This window comes from Nicotiana sylvestris, chromosome 5, assembly GCF_000393655.2.
Source record: "Nicotiana sylvestris chromosome 5, ASM39365v2, whole genome shotgun sequence".
Taxonomy (NCBI): Eukaryota; Viridiplantae; Streptophyta; class Magnoliopsida; order Solanales; family Solanaceae; genus Nicotiana; species Nicotiana sylvestris.
This window is the reverse complement of record NC_091061.1, coordinates 173,480,798-173,498,491: the sequence shown is the minus strand read 5'-3', so window position 1 is coordinate 173,498,491 and position 17,694 is coordinate 173,480,798. Positions and strand designations below refer to the sequence as shown.

The following is a 17,694-nucleotide window of genomic DNA, read 5'->3' as shown; positions in this document are numbered from 1 at the left end:
CAGAGGAATACATTTCAGTCCTTACATTTCAAGCATTGAAGTTAGGCGCCCACCTGTATAACAAGGGAATACATCCTAATCTAGTGTTTAGTTCACTCTCAGCACTGCATCAGTAGTATCAGTGGGCTACGATTTTGCTAACGACTCACAAACCTTCCCAGTGCAAACTGGGTTAGGAAATTTTGTTTGTTTTGTTTGTTTTGATTGTCAGGGACCCGCCTGTAGAACGGAGTTTGTGGTATGTCAAAGATCGAAGAAGTCAGGAGTCCGCCTGTCAAAGATCAAGCAGTGACCCACTGGAAAGCAGAAGGATTACAACAGAAATCCCCAGCATTCAATCCAAGTTAGAAGCTCGCCTCAAGAATGCGAGTCAACAGTCTGAGAGGGTCAACAAAAGCTAGTCACAAAAGAAAAAAAAAAGAAGAAGAAAAAAGAAAAAGAAAAAGAAAAAATGAATGAATCCGAAGCACGGAAGTGGAGAACGGATGAGATCTGCTCAAGAACTAGCGCCTACAACTAGCAAGTATCAAGATTCAAATCCAAAGTCTGTATGAAGCACCATTCAAGACTCAAGACCAAGTTTCAGAAGACTTAAGAGATAGGAATCCTTGTAACTAGTAGCTGATAGGCTTAGTTAGTCTTTTTCAGTTTTCATTTTTGTTGTAATGACAGGACCGCGGACCGGAACCTCAACGGAACGGCACCTCGATCGGCTCTTCACCTCGGTACACTTCACTATCTCTCTCATTCCCGAACTACACGTGGCCTGATTCCTGTATAACCAAGGATATGTAGGCAGCTCAGATACCAGGGCTCGGTCACATTCCCTCCCTTTCCTTAAGTGTAGTCCGTCCAAGTAATGGTCGGGTCAAAAACACGTCTAGTCGTTCTTTGTCGGAAAACTCTTCGTGTTTCCAGTCAAAGAGGGGCAGCTGTAAGCACGTGATTTTTGACCCTCCCCGAGAATTTTCACATTTTTAGCGTGAATATGTGAAATTGGGTCCAGTATAGCTATTTTAACTATTTTTACTTTATTTCGTTGCAAAAAAGAAAATCACAAAAAATATATATATAATTTTAGTTTATGTATTTCTCATAAACTTGAAAAATACAAAAAATTGTACTTTATTTTAGTACTTTATATAAATTCGAAAATTACAAAAAAAATATATAATTTTATTAATGTTTTGAAGTCGTTTTAATACAAAAAATATTATTTCATATTTTTGTCTTTATTAAAAAAACGAAAATTACAAAAAATAGTTTTATTAATATTTTTATAGTCATTTTAACTTTGAAAAATACAAAAAATATTGCTTCATATTTTATCTTAATATTTAAAAAACGAAAATTACAAAAATAGTTTTATTAATATTTTGTAGCTATTTTAAATCTTGAAAAAATATTTAAAAAGATATAGTTTTGTTTGAATACTAGTCTTATTTTTGGTAGTTATTTTGCTTACATAGGACTAGTTAAGCAACGTGTTCCTATTTCTCGGGTCCGGGCAAAAGAATAATATTCGGGTTCAAACTACCCGGTTTTAGGCCTAATTTTCGGACCTAGCCCATAATAAACCGTGTCCAGGACACATGGGGAACCCCACCACGCGTGGGGGACATATGCCTCGAACCCCACCACGCGTGGGCTCATTTTTCTGGGCAAAACTCAGTGCAAAACACGGACAAAAGCATAAAAGGACAGGGGGGAATTGAAAAAGGGAGGATTTTTGAATTTTGAAGGGGAACGACTACTGTTCACGCTTCTTCTTCAAGAAGAAGAAGAAGCAAAAACCCTACAGCCCAACTCCTCATCGCCTTCCACCATCGTCAACCAAACCAGTGACCCCCGCCCCAACGCCTAAGCCCCAGACCCTTCCCTCGATCCAAAAACGCCATAACCAACAGCTCCCTCTCCATCCCGTCACCTTCCCCGGCACCCCCATGTCCGAAAACCATCCTCAACCCTAACCCAAAACCACCGTGAAACTCACCACTACTGTCGCGTCTCCAGCCATGGACGACTACCCCTCCTCCGTCTAGTTCCAACAAACCTGTCCGTCAGCTCCCTCCACCGCGTCTAGCCTCCGTCAAGCAGCGACTGCTGCTACGTTTCCATCGCGTCGTCGCCGCCCCCTCGCCGGAACTCGAGCAGCTGTTGCTGCGTTGCCAAGCTCTCCACCATGTCCGGCGACCATAACCCAAAACCAACCACTCTCTCACGTCCGAGCTCCAGCCATTAACCACTGCCCAAACGACCCTCCATAACATGTTTCCTCCTCATATCCGAACGACCCCTTCTGCTTATCTTCACGAACGTGCTTCGTCGAGAAAATCCAGCAGCAGCCGATATCTCGTGCGTTGATAGTTTTGGCCGAGCTCTCTGCCTTCCGTGAGGTCGTTTTGTTCGTCGAGGTCCGGTACGTCGAGGTTGGTCGTTGAGATCGCTGTAGGGGCGCGGTCCATGGCTCTATGCTTTTCTGTTTATTCAGGTTAGTAAGCCTCGATGTATTGGATTAAAGAAATTTTACGTTCAATGTTTGAAGTTGCAATATATCAATTGATATGATAATTTTATGCTTATGTTTCGTCGTATGCATTTTAGTTCATTTTTGTATTATGTTATTATTGTTTACTTGACGTCATTTGATTTAGTTGTATTAGTAGTCCTAAGACACAGTTTGACGTTGATTCGCTCGTCCCTTCATTGTCTTAGTTTGTTTGGACAAGATTAGTATTAGTACATATTGTTACTACGCCCGAAACACTCGTTCACTAAACTCATTTTGTTAATTTTTTTTGACAAGTTATGAGATTTTAGTTGTAAAAAGTCGTAAGGTTTAGTAATGTCAAAGGCGTAAAAATGGCATCCTTTTTTTTTAAAAAAAAAAATAAAAATAAAAAAAATAAAAAGGGTAAATAAAAACAAATAAATAAATAAACAAAAAAAAAAACGAGACTAGCTTCGCAAAAAAATAAAAATGTACAGATTGCGGAGCCTTCACAAAATATGTGTATTAAATACTTAGATTCTGGGACGGGCCGTTTAGCAAAGTCCGCGGCCCTACCAAAAATAATAATGCGCTAGTTGCTTTAGGCGCGCCTTTAATAACGTTATCTCCCTAAACTTGGGTGCACATTTATGTGACCCAAATCCAAATCTCAACGAAATCGAAATGTGCCTCTAATCACGGGTACATTGACTGTGACGTGGTATTAATGCATTTCCATGACGTTGCAAATTCCTTTTAAAAAATAAGCATGAGATGAGCCTCGCCGAATAATAACACAAATCGTGGGGCCCTCAGTAAATACTTGTTTAAAATTACTTAGAATTCAGGAGGGTCGTTTAGCGAATTTCACGGCCTCCGCAAAATAATAATGCGCTAGTTGCTTTAGGCGCGCCTTTAATAATTTAATTTTCTTAAACTCGGGTGTGCATTTCATGCGACCCAAATCCAAATCCTAAAACATCAAATAAAATATGTTTCGGATTGTGGGTGCATTTCATGTGACACAGTCCAAAGATATATTTTAAGCGATGTTCACATTCCTAAAAACAAAATAATGATAATAAAGCGGTAAAAGATAAAATTTGCACATGGTTCATAATTGTATTAAAAATCAGATAAATAAGCCGAATATAACAGTTGAGCGACCGTGCTAGAACCACGGAACTCGGGAATGCCTAACACCTTCTCCCGGGTTAACAGAATTCCTTATCCGGATTTCTGGTACGCAGACTGTAATATAGAGTCATTCTTTTCCTCGATTCGGGATTAAATTTGGTGACTTGGGACACCCTAAATCTCCCAAGTGGCGACTCTGAAATAAATAAACAAATCCCGTTTCGATTGTCCTTTAATTGGAAAAAACTCCCCTTGCACCCCTCGCGGGTACGTAAAAATGAGGTGTGACAGTCTTATCGGTGAAAACCTTCACAGGCACCATAAGACGACGAGAGCTGTGAGAAATGAGAGAGTCTTATTAATGAAAACCCCTCAAAGGGCACTATGAGGCGACAAAGTATATTGGCGGAAAGGATCCGCATTTTGCAAAGAAGTGGTCACCTATTTATCCCCAGCAAGTGAAGACATCAGAAAGATTGATCGACACAAATATACTGGGTTGATTAATCCGGAATGCACAACATGATCGTTGGAATCGGTTGTACCACCCAGATAAGTTCATTTTTTTTTTCTTTCCCCCATCATTTGTACAAAAAGATTTTCTCTTTTCTTTTCTTTTTTTAAAAAGACTTTTTCCAGAAATTTATTTTTGAGAAAGGTCTTTCAAAGCTTACTACCAGTTGCCAAAATGGTACAACGTAAAATGTGAAAAGGGCAGGCCAGAGACAAGGCAATAAGACAAAAGACGTTGGTTGTCAGGCCGAATGATATTGGCCTAAAATGGCAAGGAAAGGACGGGGAAGAACCGAAAGAAAAACAAACAAACAAACAAACAAACATGTGGAGGAAATAGTGGGCCAAGTTCCAAAACGATCCCCAGCAGGACTCCGACCGAATATCGACCAAGTTCCGAGGTGGTCGGACAACACAGAATGGGAAGGGAAGAAAGGAAAATCCATCTTCAGCAAAGTAACCCCCAACAATTTTTGAGATACAAAATGGGGAAGGGATAAATGGAAAAACCATCCCCAGCAGAATGTTATCCCCAGCGAATAACATCATCCCCAACAAGTTTTGGGAACACCGAACAGGAATAAGGGAAAGGGAACAATCATCCCCATCAGGAGTGACATGACCACTCGCCATATTTCAAGAAAAAAAACTAACTAAATTTTCTTTGATTTGAACAGGAAAATAAAGTGTTGACGATGGCCTAAAGACACGCCATAAGAAAGATCGCCAGAATTAGGGCAGAAAATTTTCTGCCACAAGTGAAAATTTTCTCAGAGAATCGAGGAAACAAATTCAAATTATTCTTTACCAATTAGGCGCCCACCTGTATAACAAGGGAATACATTTTTTGTCTTTTTATTTCATGTTCTAGGTCGCCCACCAGTATAATGCGGGTATGCATTTATGTTTTCATGTCATGTTCTAGGTCGCCCACCAGTATAATGCGGGTATACATTTCTGTTTTTATTTCATGTTCTAGGTCGCCCACCAGTAGAATGCGGGTATACATTTATGTTTTTATTTCATGTTCTAGGCGCCCACCAGTATAATGTGGGAATACATTTATGTCTTTTCATTTCTGTTCTAGGTCGCCCACCAGTATAATGCGGGTATACTTGAGGACCCTTTAATGGTGGAATGACCTAGGCAAGGAAGGGCAAGACAAAGTAAAGAAGTATCTGAAAGATCTCCCAGAATACATTTCTGTCTTTTCATTGCAGTATAGCACGTTTGAGGACGAACGTATGTTTAAGTGGGAGAGAATGTAAAGATCCGTCGGGTCGTTTTGAGCTCTAGCGCATCATTCAGTAGTTTAAGGCCATGAGCAGCTTCACTTCAGGTATTATGACTTATGCGCATAGTCAGAATTGAATTCCGGGAAATTCGGAGTTGCTTTGGAAAGAGAATTCTCATTTCGAAAGCTTTAAGTTGAAAGAATTGACTAAGGTTGGATTTTTGAGTAAACGACCTCAGAATTGGAATTCGAAGGTTCCAACAGGTTCATATGATGATTTCAAACTTATGCGTATATCTTAACTGGGTTTTGGAAGACCCGGGAACGTTTTGACGCCTATTGTGGAAGTTAGCATTTTTGGAAGAATCTAATAAGTTTGGATTGAAGTGCATTTCAGGGTTAACAATGTCCGTTTGAGATTCCGAGTTTGGGAATAGCTCCGTCTGGTGATTCTAGAATTGGGAGCGCGATCGGAAGTGAATTCGGAGGTCCGTAGGTCATTTGGCTAAAAATAGAAATTTAAAGGTTTATGCGAAGTTTGACCGGAAGTGGACTTTTTGATATCGGGGTCGAATTTCGATTTTGAAAGTTGGAGTAGGTCCGTAATGTCGAAAATGACTTGTGTGCAAAATTTGAGGTCAATCGGACGTGATTTGATATGTTTTGGCATCGAATGAAAAAGTTTGAAATTCTAAAGTTCATTAAGCTTGGATTGGAGGTCGATTCATGATTTTAGCACTGTTGGATATGATTTGAGGCCTCGAGCAAGTCCGTAATGTGTCTTGGGACTAGTTGGTATGATTGGTTGGGAACCCGGGGGCCTCGGGTGGATTCCGGGTGGTTAACGGATCGAAAATGGAATGTTGGAAATGGCTGAAGTTGCTAGTTGCTGGTGTAACCGGACCTGCGAGACTAGGGCCGAAGGTGCGGAGCCGCAGAAGCGGCTTTTGTGCCGCAGAAGCGGAAATGGACGGCTAGGCTGGGACCGCAGATGCGGTCATTTTGCCGCAGATGCGGGACCACATCTGCAGAGGAGAGGGTGCAGAAGCAAAATGGGCTGGGAGCCCTAGACTGTAGAAGCGGCGCTTGGTTTGCACCTGCGAGACCGCAGGTACGAAAACGCTAGAGGTAGTGAGGTTCTTTTAAATCGGGGGTTGGGTTCAATTCAACCCCATTTCTTCCATTGGAGCCGATTTTGGAACAACTTTAAGGTGCCATTTTCACCACCAAGCATGAGGTAAGTAATTTATGCTAGTTTTTAGTTAAATACATGCTTATATACGGATTTGGACATGGAAATTGGTAGAAACTTGGGGTTTGAGGGGAAACCTAGAAAATTGATATTCTTGGAATTTGACCACGATTTTGGGTATAAAATTAGGAGAAAATCATATATTTGAGTTCGTGCGTTCATGGGTATACTTTATCTTCGAAATTTTTTGGAACCAGGCACATGGGCCCAAGGGCAATTTTGTCAACTTTTCGATCGGAGTTAGGAATTGTTATAAATTGGATTGTAATGAGTAATTGAACATATATTAATGAATTTGTATAATTATTGGCTAGCTTTAAAGCATTGTGCATCAATTCGAGTCTTCGGAAGAGCATGGAATGCCGGTTATGGGTCTTCGAAGCGAGGTGAGTCTCATTTCTAACCTTGTAAGAGGGAATTGTCCCCATAGGTGAGTTAATTGGTTATGTGCTCCTATTTGTGGGGGCTACATATGCACGAGGTGATGAGGGTCTGTGCGTAGCTACTATTATGCTATTGTCCAGGTAGTCTAGGAACCAAAAACATGTTGTACTTGGAAATATTTGAGATCTTATTGACAGTTTGAATTGCTTAAATTCTATCGAATTGGTAAATGAATTTCTAAAAGGATTAAATTTCATTTTTTTCTTAAATCATTAGAAAGGGAGAATTTGGATTTTTCTTGGATAGTTGCTTACTAATGAAGCCTTGATTAACTGTTTAAATATGTGATTCTATGTGTACCTGCGTCGCATGTATGATTCGCGAGCAGGGTGTTTGTTTATTTTATGTTGACCACGTCGCATGGATGATTCGCGAGCAAGGTAATAGATGCATCTATGGTTCGCACCGTTCGACCCTCGGCAGTGCACATTTTACATTTCTGTTGGATCGGACCGTACGACCTCGACAGCGTTTGCGCATGCTGGTATTGCTTGCCTTGAAGCTTATTGATATTGATATTTGCCCTCCTAGCCTTGAGATAATTTAAAATTAATAGATTATGAATCCGGAAACTTTTAATATAAAAAGGAACTTTTACCTGTTCGGGACTTATTTGAAATTTCTGTCGTTCTTAATAAAGCCATGATTATTCGCATTAATAATATATTACTATTGGACCACTAGTAAATGTCGAAGTCAACCTCTCGTCTCTACTTCTTCGAGATTAGACGGGATCCTCATTGGGTACACGTTGTTTTCGTACTCATACTACACTTGCTGTTCATTTTTGTTGCACAGGTTCATGTGTGGCTAGTGGCAGACTCAGGTGAGTTGCATTTATCGAGACGACCGTAACCAGCAGTCTCCTTTAGAGTATTGTACTATATTTTTATTTCTGTCCACTTGTATTCCGGACAGTTACTGTATTTTATTTCATTCCTAGTAAATGCTCATGCACTTGTGACACCGGGTTCTGGAATGATTATGATGTATCTTGTATTAACTTCTTAACATTTATATTTGATTTGAAACGATTATCTTTTACCGGTAAAATTGAAGGAAAATCATAGTTTTCAAAATTATTAAAACGAGAATTTAATTAAGTATCTTGGTTGGATTGTCTGACAGCGGTGTCCGGCGCCATCAAGACCTTTAGGGAATTTTGGATCGTGACAATTAACTCCACGTCAATTAATAATGAACTTTAACAAAACAAGATTACAACAACTAAACTCAAAATATTCAGTACCAAACTAAAGTCCGATTATAATTAGTGTACAACATTCACTTTTAAACTCCTTTCTTGCAAAATTCATGAGCAAGATCATGCTTATTTTAATTCTCCAGTGATCCCCATGATTCTGTATTTTTCAATACTCAAACCTCTCCCACGGCTCACTTTCTAAAGGTCCAACTAATATAGAAAAATTTGACCTCTACGTATTACAATCAGATCTCTTAAAATGCTTGCAAAGATTTACTATACATGTCTGCTTTGCAATGCACTCTAATTGGAAATCATGAAACATTACTCAGCTTGCACGTTTGAGGACATAGCTTTCTGGGAGTGAAGTACTATCTATTTTTGCAATAGATATCTTAAAATTTCTTTCTGTTTATGTAATTTGGGATTCGGAACATAGAAAAAGTGCAGATTTCAGGTGTATGTATATCAAAATATAGTAAGAATTCTGGGAATAGGCAAGTTCTAGTTTATTCAACTGTTCACTTTTTATTTTTTCAACTAATTCCTTATTGTAACTCACAAACTCGTAGAAAGTCAAAACAGGGACTAAAAATACCAAAACGGATTAAAGAAATGATAGTGAAAGATTGGTGTTGGACCTTCAATTGAACAAAAATGCCTAATGTTAAACAACGAAAATTCTAACAGAAACCCCTCGCCACACACGTTTTGACAGAGAAAGAACTTTTTACACTTTTTTTTGTACAGATTCAACTATTAGAGCCGGAATTAAAAACAAGAAAATATTTTCTACACACTAAATGATATACTTCCTACTCCAGAATAGCCTAAAATGAGTCAAATAAGATTATGACAAACTAATCCTACACGCAGTCACATATTCTTCATACATGGGATAAACACTTCATTTATTCATATAAGTAGGAAGTTGTAAAAACTATTCCAAAATAAAGTAAGGGTTCATACTTTTATTTCTTTAACAATAAACTACATTGCGGGCTTGAAAAGTTACCTAGATTGCAGATTTAAATACAAGACAACAGTAATCACTTCGCCCGAACTCAGGCAGCAACAGCAGTGACAAAGACCAATGAAACAACCCAGAATAACCTCGATACTCAACAACTTTTAAAGGAGAAAGGTACAACAAACTGACTTCAAACTTTTTATATTTTTTGGAAGGTTTTTGCTCTTTTCTGGAAAGTATTCAAAGGTGAAAGGCTGCTGAAATTTTTATCTTCAACTCTTTTTTTTCTGATTTCCCCCTTTTTAATGTGTGTAAAGATCATCTTTAAGTGAGGAAAGACCTCGGGATTGAATTATTTGATTGAATCTGTCCAAAGGACGGATTTTCCACCTAAAATTTGTCCCAACTATTCAAAGACAGATTTTTGGTCAAAAATCTGTCAAAAAAAAAAAAAAATCGCCAACTATGAACAATGCTAGGAGCAGTGTACTCCAAACAGCCTTTTAACAGTAAAAAGCAGCAAAACAAGTACCCTACACTCAACAAATATTCAGATTTTATCATGAATGAAATTCAAGCTAACACACTCATACTCAAACCAACTATGAATAGGCAAAGCTAGGGCATGACTTCAATTGCAATTGAACTAAGTATCCAAACGAACTAAACTGAAACTAATCGATTAATGAGAACTAATAGTGGGCGATTGAAATAAGAAAACACTGCCCAAAACAAAACTTAATTGAACATTGGTAAACTATCGAACAACGAGTAAAAACAACTAACTAAACGACTAACTAAGTGAACGATTCAACTAACAGAAACAACTAAGATAAACAGAGATAACTCATCAACAACGTACTAATTTGAAATTCTAATTAACAGTAATTTGACCAAAAGATAAATCAAAAGCTATTGCTATTAAAAATCAGAAATTAGTGAGGGAACGAAGGTTTTGAATTGATACCTAACTCCGTGAACTCAAATCTGCTCGTCTTAACACCATCTGGGGATGAACTACGGCCACCAGACTCGAGGTTTCTTGCCAACTCAGTCACCATATGACGAAAGATGGGTCAGTGGCTTGAGGAAGCAAGAAACCTAGGGCATGATGGCTTATAGAAGTGGATAAATGCGGTTTGGCAGCGGGTGGTGGAAGTGGTAGAAGGCAGCACGACAGTGATAGCCGCCGGAGTTCCGGCCGCCGGAGTTTCGGGTCAAGACCAATATGAAAAGATAGCCCCCGCTGAGCTATATCTATCTATGTAAAAATTAGGGGGAAAGAATGGCTCAATCTTCACGATTTTGGGCAAAAAGGTGGCGGCTAGGGTTCCCTAGATCTAAAATTTGTTTAGTTTGAAAGGGTTTTGAAGGGTTTGCTTTGAATATATGGAAAGAGGACGTATTGTAGATCACATGGTGAAATTTTGGGCGTGTTTGGACGCCGGCGGACGACGGCAGGCGGTGGTGCCATCATGGAGAGGGGCGACGACGGCAGAGGAGGAGTGGGAGAGAATTGATGAGGCTCTAGGGTTTGGGAGAGTGAAATGAGGCCAAAAATCTGATTATTGGGCATTTTATATGACAAGTAAAATTGATTTTGGGCCATTGGATCAAGGATAATAGAAGGCTGAGATTTGATCTCTGAGACTTAAACAAAACGACATAGTTTTGTCTTAAACTACGTCGTTTTGGCCCCTCCCTTGGCAGCCCTCTCAATTGGCTTTGACATTGCACTCTTAGCCACCTAACCATTTCAATTTTAACCTATCCTTAATCATACTTATTAAACTAAATTTGCACAAATAAATAAATTAATTAACTTATTCAAATGATCAATTAGCTAGATTAATTCACCAATTGAATAGATAGTTAATTCCTAAAATTCACAAATGAAGAAAGAACTATTTTTGGTATTTTATGATAGGAAATATGCAATCAAAGACATAAAAATTGAGAAAAATAATTAAAGTAACAAAACACTAATGACTTTAGAAGGTAATAAAATAGTGTAAAAATTAGGTATTCACAAACACCAATTTCGAAATAAAGCAAATTGTTTCGAAAAAATAAAAAATTTTGTATGGCCAAACAGCCCCTTAGATTCTTGGTATAATTGGAATTTAAAACAGAAGAAAATTAGAAGGAAGTCAGGAACACTCTTTGACTTCTGATGTCGTACACAACAGAGAACGGCATTCAACCTCGAACAGAAATGAATTGTGTTCCCCCCCCCCCCCCCCTTCCCTTTAAATTCGTTTTCCTTTGTTATATTAGAAGACAAATGCAACATGCATATAAATAAACAAGAGTCGGTGTAATTTATTAACTATACTAATTGTAGTTGTACCGGGAATCTAGTACATCAAACCATCGATGACATTATTTATTTTGGAAAAGTATATAAGTTGTGTTCATGTAATTATCCAAAAAATATATTTACATAATGATTACTTTACAGACGATATAATACATCCTATAGTTATTTAAAATGAAACAAATACAGGGGACAACTAGTATAAATTATGTACTACCATGGACAACTGCACCCCACTAGGTTTTTAAATCTAATCAGAAGTAATATTGTCTAATATTAAATAACAAATGTGTAGTCGTGAGAAATGAAACTTCCTCTTTCACAATTTTATACTCTCATTTTGGTTGACTCAGTCGAGCCTTCTCGTATTCCACTGTACGAGATATTTTTTAAAAAAAGAATTTTCATACTTTTAATTTGGTGACCGCGAAGGGAGAAAAATTAATAGGAATTATATCACAATTAAGTTTGGGGTATTATTAATTTTAATTTGCGGCAAAACTATTTACATTTAGTTGCCGAAAAAGTATATAAAACTTGTATAATTTTTATATATAACATACAAAATATATTATACAAAAAATATATAAATTTTATATGTTTCTCGGCTATTATTTTTATAGCGGCTATATGCGGTATCATTTTTCTTTAAGCTTTTTGTACTATTTTTTCTTTTAAATCTTCAACCTACTATATCATTTATTTTTTTAAACTATCTAGTAATATCTCTGCCTTAATTAGGTATAAAATATAATTTTATTTTTTCCATTTTTAATATATCAAAACATAATACACCATGATTACGTGGTTGGGATGATAAGAGTGAGATAGATTAAATTCAATGATCCTTAACCACCTGTATTGATAAAGAAAAAAACATAAATCAAAATCTTATTGGCAAAACACATTGTAAATAAGCTAAGCTAAATAAAATTTTACCTGCCTCACTGCAGGCATCAAGTCTAGTTCATTTGACTTTATAAGAAATATTAATTACAAATTGAAGTGAGTTCCCTTATCATCTCCTACATAAAGTAAAGAAAATGTGCGGAGAACTGTCAAGATTTTTTTAAACCGAAATTGTAGAAGTTTGAACTTTGAAGCACAAAATTCGAAAACAATCAATCATTTTTATACAATATGCCAATAATACCAAAATTAAGTATGTGACCTAGTGGTTAATGAAGTAAATTGAGAATCACTAGATATCTTATTTAAATTCCAACGAAGGCAAAAATATTAGGTGATTTCTTGTCGTCTATCTAAGCATTGGTGGATAGAGTAAAAAACGCATTTACTGCTAAACATATGGGAAATATGAGCCATGATCTTCCGGCCAAACTATGTATTTTTTTATACATATTTTCTAGAATTGTCTAAGATTATGCGGTGACCCATGCTCCAAAAAGGCTAAATGATTTGGTTGAATACTCAATTATTTACCTTGAGGAACAACAATTAATTCTCACGTAATACCTTTTTTTCCTCTCATTTTTTTAGTGGTGCACTCATGTTCTAGAAATGCTAGATCCGCATCTGGACAAAATTACCACATATCTATACTCAGGGGCAGATTTAGGGGGACGGAAGGGGTACCCCTTCGCCAAAAAATTAAACTGTATATATAAGGCAAAATCTGTTTTTTACCTCTATATATTAAGTTTTGAATCCCTTAACACAATCCAAAAGTGTAGTTTAGTAGTCAAGGGAATTCAAAACCTTTCACTATACTTGCATGAGGCAGCAAGTGAAATTAGTTGAGATATCCACGAGCTAGCTCGGACACCACGATTATATACTAAAAAAGAAGCATGAAGTCTGAACTAGTATTGCGAGACAAAGTTCTTCAACGGTAAAAATCATCTAGAGAAAGAAGACCATATATGTTGTTCCAAGAGAAGAAACACTTCCCAGGAAATAATAATACAATATTCTGACAAAACCTCAACATTCTCTTTATAAAGTGGCATTACAACGGTCCATTTGTTCATCATTTCTTCATGCACATAAGCACAGGCAAATTCATAATTGAACAGAGAATTCATAATGAGTGTTATTATGTATTTACTTTTTTTACTTTTTTCATAGCATAAAGATAATTCAACTCAAAAAAATGGATTAAATTGGACCTACAGACTCCAACTTAACATGTACACAACTTTTGACCTAATAATACAAAGCACTAACAAATATCCCGAGAATATTTATAATTTTATATCATGCTTGAAGAATATTTCTTCACAATTAATAGATTCAAGTATTATATATGTACAAAAATGTTGGTGGGAATATATTTATCAAATCCAACAACAAAAAAGATCTGGCAGTTCTGATATATTGTTACAAAATATGCTATTACTGCCACAAATTAAACTCTACCATATTAACAAAAATTCACTCTGAACCAAAAAGAGCAAATAAAAGGGACTCCAAAATATATATTTTCCTATAATGAAAAATCCCAACTTGATCAGTAAAATTTTGAAAATTATAAAAGGCAAGAGTGCACTTTTCCCTTTCAATAATTTCCAAAAATTTTGCTTTAAATTTTCTTTGTTCCCCACCAAAAAATATTCTCCAATTTATTGAACTTTTCCCAATTTCTTTCCTTGCACAATCATAAGAGAAAGATTATTCATCTCATACCTTCCTGAAGAAAACCGGACCGAGTCACCAAATTTCATAACTCGGTTACCGAACCGAGCCGACTCACTTGATATTCCAAACGTTAGCAACTTCGGACCTTCTTTTCCAACCTTCAAATTCTCAATTTTCTCACTTAAATCATTAACCAAACTCCATAATAACTCTGTTGAAGGTTTTTTCACTGTAAAAATAACACATAATCTCTCTTTACATTCTTCTAATCTCTTCAAAATACAACCCAACTCGACCGATTCACCGAAACTCAGACAACTCAGTCTTTCCTTAAACTCACTGAGTCTTAATAAAAGTTCATTAACGGTCGATAAATAATCATTACCCAATAATCCAATGACCTCGTACAACAATTTGTTACCTTCTAAAAGGAGGGAATCAGGTACTTTGCATGTTTCTTCAATCAACTGAACCAAAGAATCAACGTCCCTGATTAAATCTGAGTTCAAAAAAGATGAGATTTTTTCTTCTTGTTTATCTTTTTCGGAACTGCATGAAAAATAAGAAAGAAAATAACCTAAGATTCTTGAGGTAAAAAGTAGGGTTTCAATATATCTTGCGTAAAATCTGATCCATGCAGAGATTGCCCACGTGGCAGAGGTGGCGCCGTCGCGGAAAGCGGAGAGTTTTAAGTAATTATGTCCGCCGGTGGCCGGGAAAACAGAGAGCTGGTCTTGTAAAATAAACGGTCCACGTTTAATTATATGGTGGATGATAAGGAGGCATTTTAGGGCGACGGTGGAATCTCCGGTACGGTGGATACGGTCCATGATGATGACGATAAGGGAAGAAGCGGTGGCGCGTGAGCTATCACCGAGGGATAAGAGGGCGGAGACATGGTGGTCGTCAGGCGGCGTTGATGGTGTGTGACTGGTGGCGCGTAGGACGGCGAGGTGGAGAGAGAGATTACTTGGTTTAGAGATGAAAGCAGCTTTGGATTGTGAAGCTTTGTCTTTAATGGCGCCTATGAGATCTCTTAGTGTTGTTATTTTCTTCCCCATAGAGAGAGAAAAAAGTGAGAGAAAGAGAGAGAGAGGATAATTGATGAAGGAGAAAGACAGAGTTTGTTTTTATGGTTTGAATGAATCTTGTTTAAAGTTGTAATTAATATGGTTGAAAAAATATTTGCGTACGTAAGATATTTTTATATTTCATATTGTATGATTTCCATATTAGTTTACTTTATTAACTTTATACTAATAGTAATAGAAATTGTTTATATGGAAAATGTTAATGGACAAAACGTGAAACGGTCCCTTTTGTCAACTCGATAACACACGGAAGAGACTTTAGTTAAAAAATAAGTACATTTAACTGAACTTTTTTTTTGTGTGGTTTAATATGAACTACGTTGAACTTTGATAGTTAAGTTATAAAGGAGTAATTAATGTAACGGGTTAAACGTGAAACAATTAAGGTTCATTGTTTTTTTTTTCCTTCTCGTTAAAAATGGTAAGTTTTCCTATATGATTTTAACCATAATTAGGAGGAGATTATCACTGTATAAGGTAAAATATGTTTATATTTAATGATTACATGAGAAAGTGACATATAGGGCCGAAGACAGAAGATAGTCGGGTCCGAAGTTAACGATCTCGTTTGTTATCGGAGAGAATGACATTCATAAAAGCGAAATAAATGTCTGTCACCCGGTAATATTTAATGAAGAATATTCTATAACATTAATTGCATGGTCTGTTATCGAGAATATGACATTCACTACCTACCATTACACATTCTTCAATGGCCCTTATAATTGTCACTTAAGAGGGACTTGATCCTAGGACCTTGCTCCCTAGGTGCAGCTATAAATAGTAAGCGCTATCATCATTGTAAGGGACACGAATTTTTGACAAGCATACACTAGATTTTGTTCAAAGCTAAATAATATTTTACTTTCTTACTTATTTATACTATTCTTATTGCCTCCGGAAGCTCTTTCCTGTGCTCAAGATCTCTATCGCCTTATCTCGATTCTGACGCTAAGCCTTACACTTTTATTTAATTCATTTATCATTTTAGGATTAAATCGATTCATTTATCTATAAACAACATATAAATTTAACTGTATCATTTTATGGACAATTAAGAATCACCTTGCAACAAAACTAGGAATAATGAATCACCTTACCACACTGAAAAAGATAGATACAATGTAACGAAAGAAGTGATTTGATATTATATATAGTAATTAGATGCTTTCTCTTGTCACACTAAAAATTGCTAAGTGAGGACCCCAAATGAATAATTTTTAGGTGTGTTTATCCATAATAAGGTCTTTTCTTTTCTTCTACTATTTGACATGGAAAAGAGAAATCTTATTTTATAATATCAATAAAGACCATAAAATTTGGAAATTGTCTAATCTTTTATGTTAAAATAAACTCCCAACACCTCACGGAAATCACAGATTATTTCCATGAAATGGAGTTAATACTTGATCATGGGTGCACCTAACAGTGAACAATCAAATAAAGAAAATTAATTAAGAGGAATGGGATTTTTTTATCATTGGAAATGTCATTTTCTTATGATGAGTGTTAGACTAAACAATTTACGCAGGTTAATTATTCCCACCTACTTTCTTATATTCCTTTGATATTTTCTATATTTGTTTTCCAATAATTGTGTAAGCAAAAAGATAAGAAACTCTGACTTTTCTGCTTTTAACTTTAGACAATAACCGTTTAAAAAAAGTCATAAAGACTAATCCTTTTGCTCTATCACAAAAAGACAACAAAAGAAATGGCTTTTACTTTTCTTTCTTCTGCATATGTTTTAATTGCAGTAGTTTTGAAAATGAAAGAGAAGAAAATGCAGGTTACGTATATGACCTCAATATTATACACTAAAAGTCAGACTAATGTTCATTTACATCCATCCTTCCGTTTCTAAAAGTCTTGCAAGATTAATGTTCCAGAGGATTAAAATTGGAAAATTACCAAAAAAAAATAAAAAATTTATAGAGTATAAATTATTCTAGAGGCTACTTTCATAGTGTTTTCAAATATATTTGATTGCATTATAAGTGTTAACTTACTCTCACCGGTTGTTTATATCAAATTATATAATTTACCATGTTAGTGATAATTTAAGGTGTGAGAATGCATGTTAATTATCTATGATTTAATGATAATCATATTTATAAAAGTATATGTAATGTATTTATTGAGTTGGTGCAAATATTTATGTAATTTTATATTCATGTTGGAGTATGTCACACCTCCTTTTTACACACCCGAGGTAGTACAAGGGAGTTTTTCCAATTAAAGTGACATTATTCGAAATGAGATTAATTTATTCATTTTTGTTCAGAGTCGCCACTTGGGATAGTTTATTTGGTGTCCCAAGTCACCGATTTATTTTAAATCCCAAATCGAGAAAAATTTTGACTTTCCTTTTTGAAGTCTGCGAATCAGAAATTCTGAATAAGGAACTCTGTTAACCCGGGGGAAGGTGTTAGGCATCCCCGGA

The 17,694-nt window shown here is 36.3% G+C and overlaps 1 protein-coding gene across 1 annotated transcript; it reads right to left on the bottom strand.

Annotated features, from left to right (window-relative positions):
* Positions 1-13,831: 13,831 nt before the first annotated feature.
* Positions 13,832-15,314, bottom strand: LOC104249803 (putative clathrin assembly protein At4g40080). The gene has a single exon (XM_009806293.2). The coding sequence runs from the start codon at positions 15,219-15,221 to the stop codon at positions 14,145-14,147; it is 1,077 nt and encodes a 358-aa protein (XP_009804595.1). The 5' UTR covers positions 15,222-15,314; the 3' UTR covers positions 13,832-14,144.
* Between the last annotated feature and the right edge of the window lie 2,380 nt (positions 15,315-17,694).